The sequence below is a fragment of the Doryrhamphus excisus genome, chromosome 3 (genome assembly GCF_030265055.1).
Source record: "Doryrhamphus excisus isolate RoL2022-K1 chromosome 3, RoL_Dexc_1.0, whole genome shotgun sequence".
Lineage (NCBI taxonomy): Eukaryota > Metazoa > Chordata > Actinopteri > Syngnathiformes > Syngnathidae > Doryrhamphus > Doryrhamphus excisus.
The window spans coordinates 26,419,868-26,436,834 of NC_080468.1; the positions used below are offsets into that span (position 1 = coordinate 26,419,868).

General features: G+C 44.8%; 1 protein-coding gene across 6 annotated transcripts in view; it reads left to right on the plus strand.

Annotated features, from left to right (window-relative positions):
• The window catches only part of svep1 (sushi, von Willebrand factor type A, EGF and pentraxin domain containing 1), a 61,044-nt gene that overhangs the window by 42,341 nt on the left and 1,736 nt on the right, over positions 1 to 16,967 (plus strand). For 4 of the 6 annotated variants that reach the window (XM_058066490.1, XM_058066491.1, XM_058066493.1 and 1 more), the window contains 24 exons: positions 57 to 170; positions 244 to 445; positions 1,556 to 1,713; positions 1,829 to 2,027; positions 2,107 to 2,282; positions 2,362 to 2,486; positions 2,550 to 2,679; positions 2,757 to 2,927; positions 3,685 to 3,858; positions 3,936 to 4,055; positions 4,156 to 4,332; positions 4,406 to 4,490; positions 5,364 to 5,555; positions 5,704 to 5,871; positions 5,948 to 6,620; positions 6,695 to 9,387; positions 9,471 to 9,705; positions 10,599 to 10,754; positions 12,057 to 12,120; positions 12,201 to 12,374; positions 12,452 to 12,628; positions 13,728 to 13,907; positions 16,207 to 16,377; positions 16,703 to 16,798. In XM_058066490.1, the coding sequence (XP_057922473.1) occupies positions 57 to 170; positions 244 to 445; positions 1,556 to 1,713; positions 1,829 to 2,027; positions 2,107 to 2,282; positions 2,362 to 2,486; positions 2,550 to 2,679; positions 2,757 to 2,927; positions 3,685 to 3,858; positions 3,936 to 4,055; positions 4,156 to 4,332; positions 4,406 to 4,490; positions 5,364 to 5,555; positions 5,704 to 5,871; positions 5,948 to 6,620; positions 6,695 to 9,387; positions 9,471 to 9,705; positions 10,599 to 10,754; positions 12,057 to 12,120; positions 12,201 to 12,374; positions 12,452 to 12,628; positions 13,728 to 13,907; positions 16,207 to 16,377; positions 16,703 to 16,798 (6,810 nt within the window). Of the gene's footprint in view, positions 1 to 56; positions 171 to 243; positions 446 to 1,555; positions 1,714 to 1,828; positions 2,028 to 2,106; positions 2,283 to 2,361; positions 2,487 to 2,549; positions 2,680 to 2,756; positions 2,928 to 3,684; positions 3,859 to 3,935; positions 4,056 to 4,155; positions 4,333 to 4,405; positions 4,491 to 5,363; positions 5,556 to 5,703; positions 5,872 to 5,947; positions 6,621 to 6,694; positions 9,388 to 9,470; positions 9,706 to 10,598; positions 10,755 to 12,056; positions 12,121 to 12,200; positions 12,375 to 12,451; positions 12,629 to 13,727; positions 13,908 to 16,206; positions 16,378 to 16,702; positions 16,799 to 16,967 lie in introns of those variants that run through there. The other 2 variants (XM_058066492.1, XR_009128992.1) reach the window with 2 other exon arrangements.

The window sequence follows — 16,967 nt, forward strand, 5'->3', positions numbered from 1 at the left end:
AAAAGTTATTTACTTTTATCCTCATCTCACTTAATCTTTGCGCCCTGTTCTGTCAGGCTCTGTGTGTGAGGCGGAGGTGAACGAATGTCACTCGTCCCCGTGCCTAAACGAAGGTGTGTGTGTGGACGAGGTCAATAAGTTCACGTGCAGTTGTCCCGCCGGCTTCACAGGTGAGACTGCAATCAAATATAATATGAGGTATTCTGAATCCATTTATGCTTCACGTATTTGTCTTCCTCCCAGGACCTCGTTGTGAACTGGAAATAAATGAATGCCTATCCAACCCCTGCGAGAACAACGGCAGGTGTGAGGACCTGGTGGGTGGTTTCGCTTGCGACTGCGCCGTCGGCTTCTCCGGGGACCGCTGCGAAGTCGACGTGGACGAGTGTTACAGCGTTCCCTGTCTTAATGGCGGCTCTTGTCTTGATGCTGTTAACGATTTCAGGTGATGTATTGTATGTACAGTCATAGTGCTGCCCTCTGTGGGTGGTGGTAAAAATGCTTTACAGGGCATGCCTGCATACATACTGTATAATACAGTATAATTTAGGGTGTTTTTATTTATTTAGTATAATATTTAGTCTAAATATATATTATATATACATATTTAATATAAAAAGTCAAAATTTTAATGTAATATAATTTCTAGCAGCATAGAGTTGAAATGCTAAAGAAAAAAATAAGTCATTTTATTATGAGAAACCTAAAAAAATAAGGGAACAAGTTAGAATATTGTGGGGACAAAGTCATAATATTATGGGAATTAGAAGAAGAATGTTTACGAGAAGAAATTTGAAATAGTTATATAGTTTGTAATGGGGGAAACAAAAGCCACATCAGAAATGGAAAATAGCTCTATAATTTTATAATAAAATCAAAATATTGAGAGAAAAAAAGCTGTATTCTATCAAGAAAATAAAGTCACAATTTTTCAAGAATATGCTAGGGTTGAAACATTACATTAAAAAACTTTTTTTTTTCAACGTCAAAATACTATGAAAAAGAAACTTTGCCTCCTACCTGGCAGCTCTAAACGCAGCATCCTTCTACCAATATATTCACTATCTCTCCTCTGGACATGTCCAAACCATCTCAGTCTGGCCTCTCTGACTTTATCTCCAAGGTCTCTAACATGTAATGTCCCTCTGATGTACTCGGTCCTGATCTTATCCATCCTGGTCACTCCCAATGAGAACCTCAGCATCCTCATCTCCGCTACCTCCAGTTGAAAAAGAAACAAATTAAAATTGTATTTTTTGGAAAATTAGATTGGCAAAAAAGTTATGATATTATGGAAATAAAGTCAGAATATTACATTTATATTATGTTTAAAAACATATTTAAGCATTTGCTTCAAAATTACAAATATTATTGAAGAAAGAAATTTTTTGAACATTTGAACACAAGTAAATAGCAAATAAATTATTGCATATTTGCATGTGTTGCTTTACAGTGGCCCCTGCAGCCTTTCATTTTTCACTATGTCACCCTGACTGGAAAATATTTAACCCCATTCTACTTGTTACTTTTGATATAATGTTTCCATCTGTCACAGGTGTCAGTGTGTGGAGGGCTACCGGGGTCGACTTTGCGAGGTGGACGTGGATGAGTGTGACCCCAACCCCTGTGTGAATGGGGCCAGCTGCCTGGACGGTCTCGGGTCCTACACATGCCGCTGCCTCCCTGGGTTCAACGGAACCAGGTGTGAGACAGGTACTATAGGACAGATGACTCGTCACCATGGCAACCAAAGCATGTTAATGGATTGCCATGAGAAGGTTACCTCATCCCCTCATGTGTTTTTTTTTTTGTTTTTTTGTCCTACCAGAGATGTCTTCTGCTTTCAATTTGGACTTTGAGGTGTCGGGTATCCATGGTTACGTATTGATGGACGGAGTGATGCCGGCACTCACAGAGATCACATGCACTTTCTGGATGAGGTCATCAGACACTACCAATTATGGAACGCCCATCTCCTACGCTGTAGAAGGCAGTGATAACGCCTTCCTTCTCATAGACTACAACGGGTCAGTGATGCACTACACAACTGTCCCTCATTTACAGTCAGGCATATTTGATCACCTCCCCCTGGTTGTGTCCCTGCAGGTGGGTGTTGTACGTGAATGGCAAGGAACGGATTACCGACTGTCCTGCTGTGAACACGGGCAACTGGTATCACATCGGAGTGTCCTGGAGGAGCTGGGATGGAGACTGGAGAATCTACATCAATGGGAAGCCATCAGACGGAGGCAAAGGCCTGTCGGTGGGCTCCAGTATCCCAGGTGTAGTGCTATCAAAGCAGACCAAAAGATGATGTGATTATCTGGTATGGTTGTTAATGGCTTTACTTGTGTCCTGTAGGTGGAGGGGCTCTGGTGTTGGGTCAGGACCAGGACCAGAGGGGTGAGGGTTTCAACCCTGTTGAATCCTTTGTCGGCTCCATCAGCCAGCTCAACATCTGGGATCGTGTCCTCACTCCACAACAGGTACATTTAAGAGAACTGAAACATTCCCTCAGGTGCACATTTAGTAGATATTTTTTTTTGTAGATCAAGGTGCTTGCAAGCAACTGCCCAGCCTCCCATGTCACCCACCGAGGAAATGTTCTTGCCTGGCCAGACTTTCTTAATGGAGTAGTGGGTCGAGTTAAAGTCAACCTCAGTAGTATTTTCTGTGCTGGTAAGAGTACCCATCAGTGTTACATTTTTAAATACTATATATTGCACCAACAAAAATGTTCCCTTCTTTGTTTCCAGACTGTCCGCAGCTCGAAAATGCTGTGCCTCACCTCCACGCCTCCAATGTGGAGGTGAGCCCAGGCGCCCAGGTCCAGCTCTCCTGTGATCCCGGCTTCTACCTGGTGGGGGAGCCAGTGCTGCAGTGTCAAAATAAAGGAGAGTGGAGCCACCCTCTTCCCAGCTGCCAGCGTAAATAGACTATTTACATCTATAAATACCAGTTGTGGGACTTGATTGAAAAAAATGAAACAACTGAATTAATGACGAGTCATGTACGTACCCTTAAAAGACAACATTCAGTCTTTTATTTTCATCAGGCTGTGGATATAAATTGATTGAATATGAATGAATATATGAACATGATGTAAGCTGCATATTCATCCTCTTTCATTGTCTTGAAAACATTTCTTCAGCCAGCGTGCTCATTTTTCATTTGCAGACTTACTGGTCTAGGTCCCAAGCGGCGGTCCAGTGCACTTGAATGTGGGCTGACGTGTTTTGCATTAAGTCTTTGTTACACAACTTCCATATAATCATGCTTTTGTCTATTTTTATTCTAAACAGACGTTATTAGCGTTCGCTTAATTGGTGTATCATTGGAACAATGAGGTACTGTAAAAAGTCCACTTTCGCCTATAGTGCTAAAATCACTTCAAATGCATTATTCTATGGTAATTAATTCATCATAATTAACGCAATTGATTAATCTATTACATTATTCTGGGCTGGGAGGCAAAAAGAGGTGATGATGCAACCCACCACTAATGCATGTCACTTCCAAGTACTTTTAAACCATAAAAACAGCCACAAGGTGGCAAAAGTGCATTTGATGAGAGCTCGGCAGGGATCCTGAGGGGAAAATACACAGATGATATATTTGACTATACTAGTATTGTGCATCCATTATAACTGCATTCTCCTCTGCTTATACTTTTGTTCGAGACAGGAGTGTCCTGCGGTTCTCCTCCACCTCTGGAGAACGGTGTGTTTCAGGGTGTGGACTCCTATGCTGGCGGCTCAGTCACCTACCAGTGTAACGTGGGCTTTTACCTGCTGGGCGATGCCAAGATCCACTGTGCCAATAGTGGCAAGTGGGGATCAAATCCTCCGGCTTGTCTTGGTACTTGAAGTTGTGTTTACATTTAAAAAAGCAAAGGCACATTGGTGTTTTATTGGTTCTATGTGTGTGCATTTGAGATGTGGACGAATGCGCCCTGGGATCGGACTGTGACAGCCACGCAAGCTGTCGGAACACTGATGGCTCTTATATCTGCACGTGCATCCATCCTTACAGTGGAGATGGAAAGAACTGTACCGGTAAATGAGAGACACACAGAAGCATCTATTTTTACTCAGAATAAAGCTGTGAAAAAGTCAATTTGGTTGTGTGTGTGTGTGTGTGTGTGTGTGTGACTAGAGCCGGTGAAGTGTGACAACCCTGGGTCTCCTGACTTCGGCCACAGAGATGGAAGCAACTTCCTGATGGGCGGTGAAGTCATCTTTGGCTGCGAGAATGGCTATGAGCTGATTGGCTCGTCCCACCTTCATTGCCTGGAGACAGGAAGCTGGGACGGTCCTCTCCCTTACTGCAGAGGTGGTTAACGGAACTTGAGACGGTGTTCCACAAAATGGAATACACTAATGAATGTCTATGTGTTGCACCTTAGCCCTCTCTTGCCCGGTGCCATCTGTTCCAGAGAATTCTTTAATGAAGGGCAGCAACTTCACATGTGGAAGCAAGGTGACCTTCAGGTAACTTTTCAAAAATATCACTGGATTGTTAATTAATAGCCTTATAGCCAATACACAAGAATGGATGATGTCATTGTGAGATGGATGGATGGATAGATAGATAGACTTTCTTTATTGTCATTGCACAATAACACAGCAGTGAAACTAAATGTCGTTGCCTGGCTTCCGTATAATAATAAATATTAATAATAATAATGTGAGGGCGGCATGGTGTTCTAGTGGTTAGCGCGCAGATCTCACAGCTAGGAGACCAGGGTTCAATTCCACCCTCGGCCATCTCTGTGTGGAGTTTCCTCCCACATTCCAAAAACATGCTAGGTTAATTGGCCACTCCAAATTGTCCATAGGCATGAATGTGAGTGTGAATGGTTGTTTGTCTATATGTGCCCTGTGATTGGCTGGCGACCAGTCCAGGGTGTACCCCGCCTCTCGCCCAAAGACAGCTGGGATAGGCTCCAGCTCCTTCCAGCTCCAGAATGAATGAATGAATAATAATGTGGTGAATAAATAGTGGACTATGGACTATAAATAGTGGACTATGCTCAAGTTATAGTCAGTCAATAAATATATGAGTTTATCACTTAATAAATGAAAATGAGCTTGAGAATTTTGTCATTCCTCCAAATATTTTCTATTTTCATAGAAAACAGGCACGCGGAGGGTTCACTCTGTGCATTGTGTCAGCACCTAGACTAGGGGTGGGCAAACTTGAGTTGACTTCTTTTCGTTTCTGCATGCAAAAAGCTACTTAAACCATAAAAGGCTTGTCTCAGATTGACTCTGACAACTTTAAGTTTGAAAGTATGAAATACTGACGGGCCAAATAGATGTGGCAAATATGACAAACAAATGTATCTCGACCTTGTTTTGCAGCTGCATGAAAGGTTTCCTTCCGCAAATCCCCTACGAGTTCCAGTGTCTTTCCAGCCTGAGGTGGAGTGGGACGCCACCAGTTTGCCACCCAGTGTCCTGCGGGGGACCTCCAATTGTCCATAATGCCCACTACACCCTCACCTCGAACACATACCTGTCAGTTGCCTCATACGCCTGTGCTGAAGGATACAGGTAGGGTTATGTTTCTTTGTCTTTTATTAAATGTCGCATATTATAGTATTTTTCAACATGACACAATTGTAAGTACAAAATATTGACCACTGTATTTCTCAGCAGTTTTCATGTGGTTACTCTATTTATTACTATTAATTCTGCAAAGACCACAGGCGCCCATGGAAGTGGTTTGTGAAGATACAGGAGAGTGGAGCAGGCCCTTTCCACGCTGTGTGGACATCCTTTGTGGCGACCCCCCAGCACTGAGAGACGCTGTGACTGTGGGAGAGAACTACGAACTGGGGAATAAAGTGCACTACGTCTGCAAAGAAGGGTAAATAAGTCTCTGAATTGTGTTTTATTAATTAGTTTCAAAACTATTATTTAAAAAAATGAACCCTCTTTGACAGATACACTCTAATTGGCTCCGAGACCAGAGAATGTCTTCCAAATGGCCAATGGAGTGACAGCTATGCTCAATGCGTGCCTCGCTCCTGTGGACCCCCGCCTGCCATTGACCACGCGGAGCCGTATGAGAGCCACCAGCTGTTCGGAGACACGGCAAACTACTACTGTACTGACGGCTACACTGCCGGCAACAACTCTCAGATGGTGTGTAACGCTCAGGGAGTCTGGGCACCGCCGGATGGAACACAGGTCCCGCAATGCATCGCCAACTTCTGCTTGCGGCCGCCTGAGGTCTCTCACGCTATTTTAGACTCGGTCAACAAACCTAAATACCCGAGCGACTCTGAAGTCAGCTACAAATGCGAGGAGGGCTTCATGCTCAACACCACAGCGACGCTGCGTTGCCTGATGGGAGGGGAGTGGGAGCCTTCACCGTACGGTATCAACTGCGTGCCAGTGAGATGCTCAAAGCCAGAGAGCATCGAGCGGGGCTACGTGAGCGGAACAAATTACAGTTTTGGCGCCATTGTGGCGTACAGCTGCGATAAGGGTTTCCTGATCCGAGGGGAGAAGAGGCGGACCTGCAAAGCCAATGGCGAGTGGGGCGGAGCTTTGCCTAGCTGTGTTCCTGTGTCCTGCTCCTCTCCACCTTCGCTCAAGAATGGCTACATCCAGGTGAGTAACAAACAGTAACAAAGGTCTCTGTAACATAGACAACACTAACTTTTTACTTGTCTTTTCCCCAAAAGGTCAGAGGTCGATTCACCTTCAACAGCAAAGTGATATATTCCTGCAGCGCTGGCTACAGACTGATCGGCCGTCCAGAGCGAGTTTGCCAGGCCAACCGCCAGTGGTCCGACAACGACCCCCCTACCTGTGTCCTCCTGACCTGCGACCCTCCGCCCAGCATTGCGCACGGACGCTACAAGGGCTCTGACTTCCAGGTGGGTCGCAAAGTGGAGTATTTCTGCGACGAGGGCTACGAGCTCGCAGGAGATGCCGTTTGGACATGCCTCAAATACGGACGGTGGGACAAGTCCAAGCGCCCGCGCTGCTCACCTGTGCAGTGTCCGGAGCCTCAGCTAGAGGAGAATCATCTGGTTCTAAAAAGCTTGGACTCTGCGTCTGGAACAGTGGAGTTATCCTGCGAGGAGGGCTACGTCCTGGAGGGGGCGCAGATCCTCCGCTGCATGCCCTCCCAGGAGTGGAATGACACCTTTCCTTGGTGCAAGCAAGTGGTTTGTGGACCTCCGCCTGATGTATCATTTGGTGGCCCTTCTTCGTCTTCTCAACCTTTTGTCTTTAACTCCGTGGTGAGCTACAAATGCATGGACGGATTCACTTTAAGAAAAGAGCGCACCGTGTCCTGCCTGTCCAGTGGGCAGTGGAGCATTCCATACCCAGAGTGTATTCCCGTTGAATGTCCTCAGCCTGTGGAGATTTCCAATGGCATTGTGGACGTACAGGGTCTGATGTACTTGAGCAAGGCACTGTACAGCTGTAAGACTGGTTATAATTTAGTGGGGAACGCCACTGTGCTTTGCGGGGAGAAGGGACTTTGGATTGGAGGGGTGCCTTCCTGCCGCCCAATCGAATGCTCGCCCCCAAAACAGACTCCAAATGGAAAAGTCGTTTTCACAAAGCTTCAGTTCGGTCACAGTGCCACCTATTCTTGCCGCCGTGGTTACCACCTCCAAGGCCCGGAGACTCTTAAGTGCCTAGCAAGTGGGGAATGGGACCTTCGTCCCCCTGTTTGCATGCAAATATCCTGCACCCCGCCCCAACCCATTGAAAACGGCTTTGTAGAAGGTCAGGATCATGGTTTCGGTGTCACCATATTCTACAGCTGTTTCCCAGGATTCCAACTTGTCGGCCAGGACCACCTCACATGTGAGGAGTTTGGCTGGTCCAGTGCTGTTCCCGTCTGCGTGCCCTCCGACTGCGGTCTCCCTCCTCACATTGACTTTGGTGACTATGTTAGGGTTACGGAGCTGGGAGCAGGCTCCCCTGGTGACCTGAGCTTCCTCCAGGGGACCCTGATTGAGTACCGGTGTCATAAAGGCTACGACCTCACAACCCCCACGCGTTTAGTGTGTCAGGAAGATGGCAGCTGGAACGGAACGGCCCCCTCTTGTGTTCCAGCCGAATGTGTGACACCCCCGACCCCGGAGCACGGCCAGGTGAACGTAACAGACACCTCCCTCGGCAGCACGGTCACATACACCTGTAAGGAAGGATATGAGCTGGAAGGAGATCCAGTGAGGCAGTGTTTATCAGGTCAACTGTGGACCAAGGATCCTCCAGTTTGTCGCCCTATTTCCTGTGGTGACCCAGGACCTCTAGCTAACGGCACAGCTCATGGTACCGCCTTTGTGTATCCTGAAGTCCTCCGCTATAAGTGTAATCCCGGCTTTGTCATCAAAGGTAGTGATCATATTGTCTGTCAGGCTGACGGAAAATGGAATGGACAGAAACCTCTGTGCAAGTCAGTGTCATGTGGTACCCCTGAACTCCCCAGTGATGTCACTTTCAAAGGGAAAGATTACGTCTATAATAAGGAGATTGAACTCAGTTGCAAGCCCGGTTTCATTATAAAAGGGAAGTCTGTCAGTGTTTGTCAGGCTGACGGCACCTGGAGCCACGATTCTCCTACCTGCGTACCCGCCCAATGTGAGAAGCCCTCTTCGGTATCAAATGGGCGAGTGTTGGGGTCAGAGTATGGCTTCAATAGTAAGGTAAAGTATCAATGTGATGAAGGATACACAATGAATGGAGATCCGACCCGTGTTTGTCAGTCTGATGGCCTTTGGGACAAACCAGCACCTCGCTGTGATATCATCAGCTGCGATCCACCCGAGGACATCAGCCATGGTTTCCTGAACGGCTCCAGCTTCAACTACGATGACATAGTGGAGTATGTCTGCTTCGACGGTTACGAGGTAGTCGGGGACCCAGTCCTGAGGTGCTCCGCCCAAGGATTCTGGATCGGTACCGTGCCTCAGTGTCGACCCTGCGTCTGTGCCCTCCCCGTTTTGAAATTCGGGGCGGTGCTCGGCCACAATCGCGCCTGCGGAGACAGAGTTCAATTCCAGTGCGATGACGGATACAAGCTGCTCGGTCCTGCTCAGTCCGTGTGCGAGAAGGGAGGGGTGTGGAGCCCTGGGGTGCCTGTGTGTGGCCGCGGGAGGTGCACCGTCGCCCCGCCATCAGTTCCAAACACTGTACTGCAGGGCGGCAGTGCCACCTTCCCCGACACAGTGATGTACCGGTGCAGGCCTGGCTACCAGCCCAGGGGGTACCCACACCTCTCCTGTGGAAGAGATGGTCGATGGGGTGAGCCGAGGATCAGCTGCGAGCCAGTGAGCTGTGGAAAGCCTCCTGCTGTTGCCAATTCTCAAGTGCAAGGAGACGCCTTCACCTTCCCAAACAGGATCACATACAGGTGAGCACTTCATTTTTTGTGTTGAAAGGTTTGAGGAAGCCCATGTTCTAGTCCGTGACCATTCATTTTCTTCATCTTTCCAGATGCGAGGACGGGTACGAGCTTGCAACACAGACGGCTACGCTGTCCTGTCTAAGTGACGGCACTTGGTCTAAGCACAGCATTCATTGCCGCCCCGTTCCCTGCCAGCTCTCTGCCAATCATTCCATCCCTCATTTGGTCATCACTGGAAAGGAGCTCACACCTGTCGGGAGCACTGTCACCCTCTCCTGCCCTCCCGGATTCTACCTGCAGGGGTCTGCGCTGGCTGAATGTCAGGTAACGATCATGCTCGATTAAATCAATTACCTCCAGTGGTGAGATAAACATTTGGAGATGAAATAGAGAACTTGCAGAACATGGACTTAAGCCTGAAGACATGGAGGTGAAGATTGGCCACCTTCAAAACACAGGACAAAAGTGTGAATTACTTTGGAGTTGCTTATCCTTTAATTATGGTTTTAAAACGGCTTATTAATACGCGCAAAGCATGATTTATTGCACATTTTGTCGGAGTCCCCACTCCCACGGTAGAGTTAATCACTGTGAAAAGATCTTTATATAACATGTATAATCCTTGTTACTATGGTAAAACAATGTTTAGAATACAATATCTAAACAAGACAGACTTTTGCTGTTCTGGAGCTATTTTGACGTAGTGGTCGTTCTTTTCTTTTTTTTTTTAGCTCCCGGTACTATTCCGCCATTCTAAAAGCATAGTGTTGCAAAATACATTATGCCGCACATTGAAAGCAGTCATCCATCAAATGAACACTGCAACGTGTCTCTCATTCTCTGCACTAGCAGAGTCTTAAATCATTCTCTTTTGGAAAAGAAAACAAACTTATAGTAGCATTTGGATATACTGTAAACATCCAGCAGCAACACGACATTTTGGCATGACTGCTATTTTGATGAAAAATATACTGATAAAAGTTGATGAGCTACCTCGAGAAACGTTTTACTCTGCTAATGTCACAAAAAGAACCATGTAGCACATAATTACAAACAACATAAGTTGATAAATCATGTCAGTGATTTAAGGTGCAGGTATAAACCAGGCCACTCTAAGCTCTTAATGTGCTTCTTTTTGAGCCTCTACATTGTAGAGATGTTTATGTGAGAGGGCACGCTTGACAAACCAATCTGACAAGATTTTTTTGTGTTACTAGCTCGGAGGACGCTGGGCACCGAGCATTGCATCGGTTTCATGTGAGCTGGTGGTGTGCGAAAAACCTCCTCCTCTTCTGCACGGTGTGACTGAAGGGGAGAGCTACAACTATGGAGACTTTGTCATGTACTCCTGCTTGCCTGGCTTTGAAATCAAGGTTCGTCCTCATCATGACAGGAACTGCTGATGTTTCCTATAAAAACAATTAGCTTGTAAATATTAAGGCTCCAAACACGGTAGTTTTAATTTCCACTAAAAGTCCCTGCATGCTCACAATGACTAATGGAGATTCCAGTTACAGAAAAACACGTGACTTCCCCTCAGCCCTCACTCCGTGAGCCAACAGAGACAGATGATACTTCCTTGATAGGAACACTATGATGTAAGCTGTATTGATCCACCGAGGACAAACAAAGATAGCTTTTATTTCTCTGCCCTTATAACGATTTTTTTCATCCTTCAATACAAAAAGTGTCAATCTAGGCAAAACTGAGAGTCAAAAGTGCTTTTTTTTTTAGCATGTTGGATCGGTCTAACCTTATTTACAAAATGAAAAAGGTCAAAATTGTCACGGTTTGGCATGTCTGTGTTGCGATGCGACCCCAGGATGCAGAGAGCAGCACCGAATGCAGGTAAAAATATATATTTTTGCAATAATAGCAGCAGGAAAAAGGCAACTCAGGGTAGCAGAAGGACAAACTATAATGATCCCACTCAGGGAGAAGCACACACCTGAACTAAATACACACAGAAATTAGGGACAGGTGTGGGTGACTATGGCAACTAAGGAAGACAGGGCAAAACAGGAAGTTAAATACAAAATAAGAGAGTCCAGAACGGAAACCAAAGCCCAGAAGGTAACTCAAACAACCTGTCACGTGGGAACCCACACAGGGCGTGACAAAAGTAGCCCCACTGCATTCATTCATCCTCACCTTTCTTTGGGGGGGAAGGTTTGGGCACCCCTGCAGAACAAATATAGAGAAAATGTTAAATGTTTGTTTCATGCAAATACATTCATTCATTCATTCATTCATTTTCTACCGCTTTTCCTCACAAGGGTCGCAGGGGTGCTGGAGCCTATCCCAGCTGTCTTCGGGCGAGAGGCGGGGTACACCCTGGACTGGTGGCCAGCCAATCACAGGGCACATATAGACAAACAACCATTCACACTCACATTCATACCTATGGACAATTTGGAGTGGCCAATTAACCTAGCATGTTTTTGGAATGTGGGAGGAAACCGGAGTACCCGGAGAAAACCCACGCATGCACGGGGAGGACATGCAAACTCCACACAGAGATGGCCGAGGGTGTAATCGAACCCTGGTCTCCTAGCTGTGAGCTAACCACTCGACCACCGTGCCACAATGAAATCAATAAAAGACATATTTGTATTCATCGCAAGTGATAGTTTATTTATTGATTATTTTAATAGCTTTAGTCTTTATTGTCACAGGGGGACTCTGTCCAGACCTGCCAGGCAGACAGAGCATGGAGCGGCAGTCAGCCGGTGTGTGTTGGTAAGTTTGTTCCGACGTCACACTAAAACAAACCCACAGGCATTTTCAGTGACTTTAACTCATACTTGCTTGCATATCAGCACAATCCTGTGGGCCTCCTCCAGCAGTGAAGAATACACAGGTGCATGTGACAGGGGAAACGTACTTGCATAACGCCAGCTATATATGTGATGCCGGCCTGCAGCTTGTCGGCCCAAAGACACTCGTCTGTTTGGCTAACGGCACGTGGAGCCTGCCAACGCCTTCCTGTGAAGGTAATAAACAAAACCTCCACACTATGGAAATGTTTAACACAGATTAGGGTGGCTAAGATGGAATGTATCTGTCTCAGTGTCTCAGGGCTGCAGTGGCCCCAAACAGATAATGCATGGCAAAGTGCAAGACCACAACCTGACCACCGGGCGTGCCGTGGAGTTCCATTGCGATAAAGGCTACGACCTGGTTGGAGACTCCCTGGTCTTGTGCATGGGGGGTAACACGTGGAGCTCCAGCTTCCCCACTTGCCAACGTGAGAATTGCTTTTGTAGACCACGCACCCGGCGACTATAGGGATTAATCGCAACTGGCTCGAGATAAATTTTTTTATACGACTATAGGTTTAGAAGAACAGCTTTTACAAAAACTTGTAAAACTAATTTACAGTTTATAAATTTGAAAGTATATAACATAATCATGTTTCAGTTATTCAGTGACTCAAGCAAATCAATAACTATGTTGGTTATTGCAGTATGATAATAATAATAATAATAATAATACAACTAAAAATACTACTGTGTTAACATTAGCATGCTAACAATGCTAACTGCTAATGCTAGCAATGCTAACATGCTAGCATGCTACCACAGTTTACCAGGAACGCTAAATGGTTTAGAAATGTGCGAACGGTGGAAGTTTTAAAAATTGCCCCCATTTTAGATGTTAGATGAATTTTTTTAAATATCTGAACAGCTGAACAATTTCATGTTTGAATGGTTTGAAGTTGGATCATATATAAAAGTGTTGTTGGTTATTGCAGTATGATAATAATAATTATATATATACTTACAATATATAATACGACATATATATAAATATAATATATACTATACCATACTTACAACTATGTACAAACACGGCAAAACATACTATTGTGTTAACATTAGCATGCTAACAATGCTAACCGCTAATGTTAGCATCCATCCCTTAGCACGGTAGCACTTGTAAAAATGGCAGAAAATGCTACTATGTTATTGTTCGCATCCTAGCAATGCTAACATGCTAGCTAACATGCTAAAATTGGTGAAAATTCATGAACTATCCAAGAAAAATAGGTGCAATATATATTGACATTGGGGGTATACTCTGACCCAGAGAGGTATACTCTGGTCTAGGCCGGGCTTTATTTCGGTCGGGGGTTAATTTAGCCAGTTAAACCTGCACCGCCTTGCCCTTGTGATTGTTGTCAGTCAACATATTACTCAAGTCGAGGGTCACCAAATGTGGAGACAACGATCACATGACGCAGAAATGGAAGTGAAACGTGGCGACGCAAGCAAACGAATAAAAGTTAATTTTGTTTCCCGATTCCCGAAACCAACGTCAATCAACAGAATTCATTCTCCTCACAGCCAAGGCGTGCCCGACTCCTCCAGGCTGGAAGGACACGGGCAGCAGGAGCGAGACCCGCAAATTCTACGTGGGCCAGTCTGTGCGGGTCGGCTGCCCTAAAGGCCAGCAGGTGAGAGGGAGCGGAAGCATCACCTGCAGACCCGACCAGACCTGGACCTCCATCAGTACTGTCTGTGAGAGTATGTACACTTTGTTTTTCTTTTACGTTGAACACGAACATGACTTGCTATGCATGAACCAGCAGTCTGGATTGGAATGCTGCCCAAATATGAACGCAGTCCTCCTATATTTTCCCCTACAGAGCTTTGTTCCAAACCCATTGAGGCTGCGCCACACTGTCGCTTCTAAGTAACCATTGTCACATGGGTCTATCTGAAGCGCACTTGTATCCTCCTCATTTGCATGTGCCCGCGTGATCATCTTTGAATTCCCGTTTAGGTTCCAAGGGGGATTTTTTCACACGTTTTCATGAAGTTCATGGAGCTCACTGGTGATGTTATTACCGTAAATGCTCTAATGATAACTTAATAATCATAATAATAACAGGGGCTACTGTTGAGGCCAACATATTAATTGTGACACATACAAGTAGTTTTATTTATGCTTTAAATAGTTTATTTACTCATTACGTCTACTATACTGGCTATGATGAGACAATAACTTGGAAGTACGCCATGTAGAAAAACAAGGAACTGCTTATGTGAGGGTCTTTTATCTTATTTGTGGGTGGTGAAAATGTAAAGTTGACTGTATGGGTGTTATTTCTTGTCTACAGGGCTCTAATAATATTAAAACTAGAGATGTCCTATATTGGCTTTTTTGCCGAAAAACCCATATGCAAATATTGTCCAACTCTCAATTTCCGATACCGATATGTGTAACATAACATATATGAGAAAATATTCTAATTATTAAGAATCCAACAGAAATTTACTTACTGCAATTGGTTCCAAACTAATTAAGCCCAATAAGGGAGGGACGACTACTATAAGATCTTTTTTTTATGTGCATGTTCCCTGTATTCTGTACTGCTTCTGGTTTATCCTTGATAACTCTGACTATTTATTGTGTATTTGGGTTGATATTGTACAACAGGGGTCTCAAACTCAATTTACTTGGGGGCCACTGGAGCTAGGGTCTGGGCGAGACTGGGCCGCATCAGGTTTTCCAAAAAAACAAAAAAAAACGCATTTATTAAAAACAGAAAAATGAATAAAGTTTGCTTTGGTTTCGATTTTCTACAATAAAAGCTCTGATAAAACATTCCACTGTTCTCAAATATCTTACTTTTTATTTTTCTACACAAAATAAGATGAAAAATAAATAAACAAATCAAGAATAAAGAAAATCAATCAATCAGTAATAAATAAATATAATAATAATAATAAAACGACAAATAATAAAAACTTAAGAAACCACATATAGTTGGTGGGTAGACAAATTATTTTTTTTCAGATTAAAATGAACAAAGCATTATTAGAGCCCTGTAGACATGACAAAACACGACTATAGTCACATTTATACTCTTTTTATTTACAACATATTGCGCAACTGCAGGGTCTTGAGACACATGCTAACTCGCAAACTAGAGAGCTAGCGACCTAAACGGTAGCCTTCAAGTTATTTCCTTTAAACTTAAATAGCCAAAAACTTACCACTTCCACACGGATAGGGAGGATAACTATTAACAGTTATTTAACCTTTAACATGAACATTAATCAAACGTAATAATTTTTTCTGGGTACATGATACCATACAGCATCCATATCAAACTTGCGCGGGCCGCACTAACATTAAACTTTCATATCAAGGCGGGGGCCTCAAACTAGTGTCCTGCGGGCCGCGTGTTTGAGACCCCTGTTGTAGAATATATTACTAAGGTATTATCTTATTTATATTATTGAAGTATTTTAATTCATATTCTGTTCAACCAGCATTGTTTTTGGACATAATTTGTATGATTTGTGCAGCGTTTACTTACTTTTCCAATCACCAGCGCTATGAATGCAGTTTGCTCCTTACCGCTATTACAACATCAGTTGTGTTGCTACTGTGTTGTGCAATATACTTGTGATGAAAGGGTTATATTTTCCAAATGATTATAAAAGTTAAAAAATGAACTTGTTGTACCAGTATATCATGACTGATCAAAGATCAGATCAAAGATAATCAAATTCCTTCCAATTTCCGCCCCTGTCATCTTATGAATAATAAGATAATAATGAATAAATGCCTGGGTTAAAATTAGAGCATTTACGGTACGGCTTTAAATGTTGAATTTCATGGTTGTTGTGTGTGTTAAACACAGAAGTGTGGCAACCCGGATGGCGACACACACACACAGCGAAGCAGAAACAAAGCAGCTCGTCTGTTATTCTTACACTGTGGGCTGTTTGTGTTGTTGCGGTGCCTTCAAAGACCCTCTAAAAGCTAGTTAGTGAGTAACCGGTGGGTCATTCCATCTGGGCTGTCGTGCAGGGGTGTCCTGCGGCCCCCCACTCCACGTGGCCAACGGGGTGGTGCGGGGGGCGGTGTTCCAGTTCGGGGACGTGGCCGTGTACTCGTGTTTTGGCGGCTACGCCATGGAGGGCGTCGGAAGGAGCAGGTGTTTGGAGAACGGCACCTGGACACCGCCTCCCACGTGCAGAGGTAGAGAGTCGGGACTCCGCCTACTCTCGCCTATACTCACGCCCTGACTTTTTTTCCCCCCCTTTCTAATGTGACTAATGTGTTCTTCCTCCTTTGAATGACTGTCTGCTCTTTTGAGTTATTGCATGCATGTAGCAGTAGTCGAGGCTGCCATGACTGTGCATCTTTCAGGAATCTAACCTGGCAAAGGTCAGGTCTTGTTTGTGTGCCGTATGCCTCCAAAGGGTGTGGCTCAGTGCTAACAAACTTACTCAACACTCTTCACAGCACTGAAGCATGAAAACATGTTAACTTCTGTGTGTGTGTGTGTGTGTGTGTCTCTCAGCGGTGTGTTGGCTGCAGTGCCAGAATGGAGGTGTGTGTCAGCGGCCCAACACGTGCGCCTGCCCAGAAGGCTGGATGGGTCGACTCTGTGAGGAGCGTGAGTAGTTCACCTTTTTTGTCTTGTGAAGCCAAGCAACGCAACCACCTGTCCAACATACAGTACAACTATTTAGCAAATAAGACAACACAATAGAAAGTAAACTGAATATATATAAATACCCACATTTTCCATTGGTCTTTCAGTCACGACCCACTTTTATATTTAT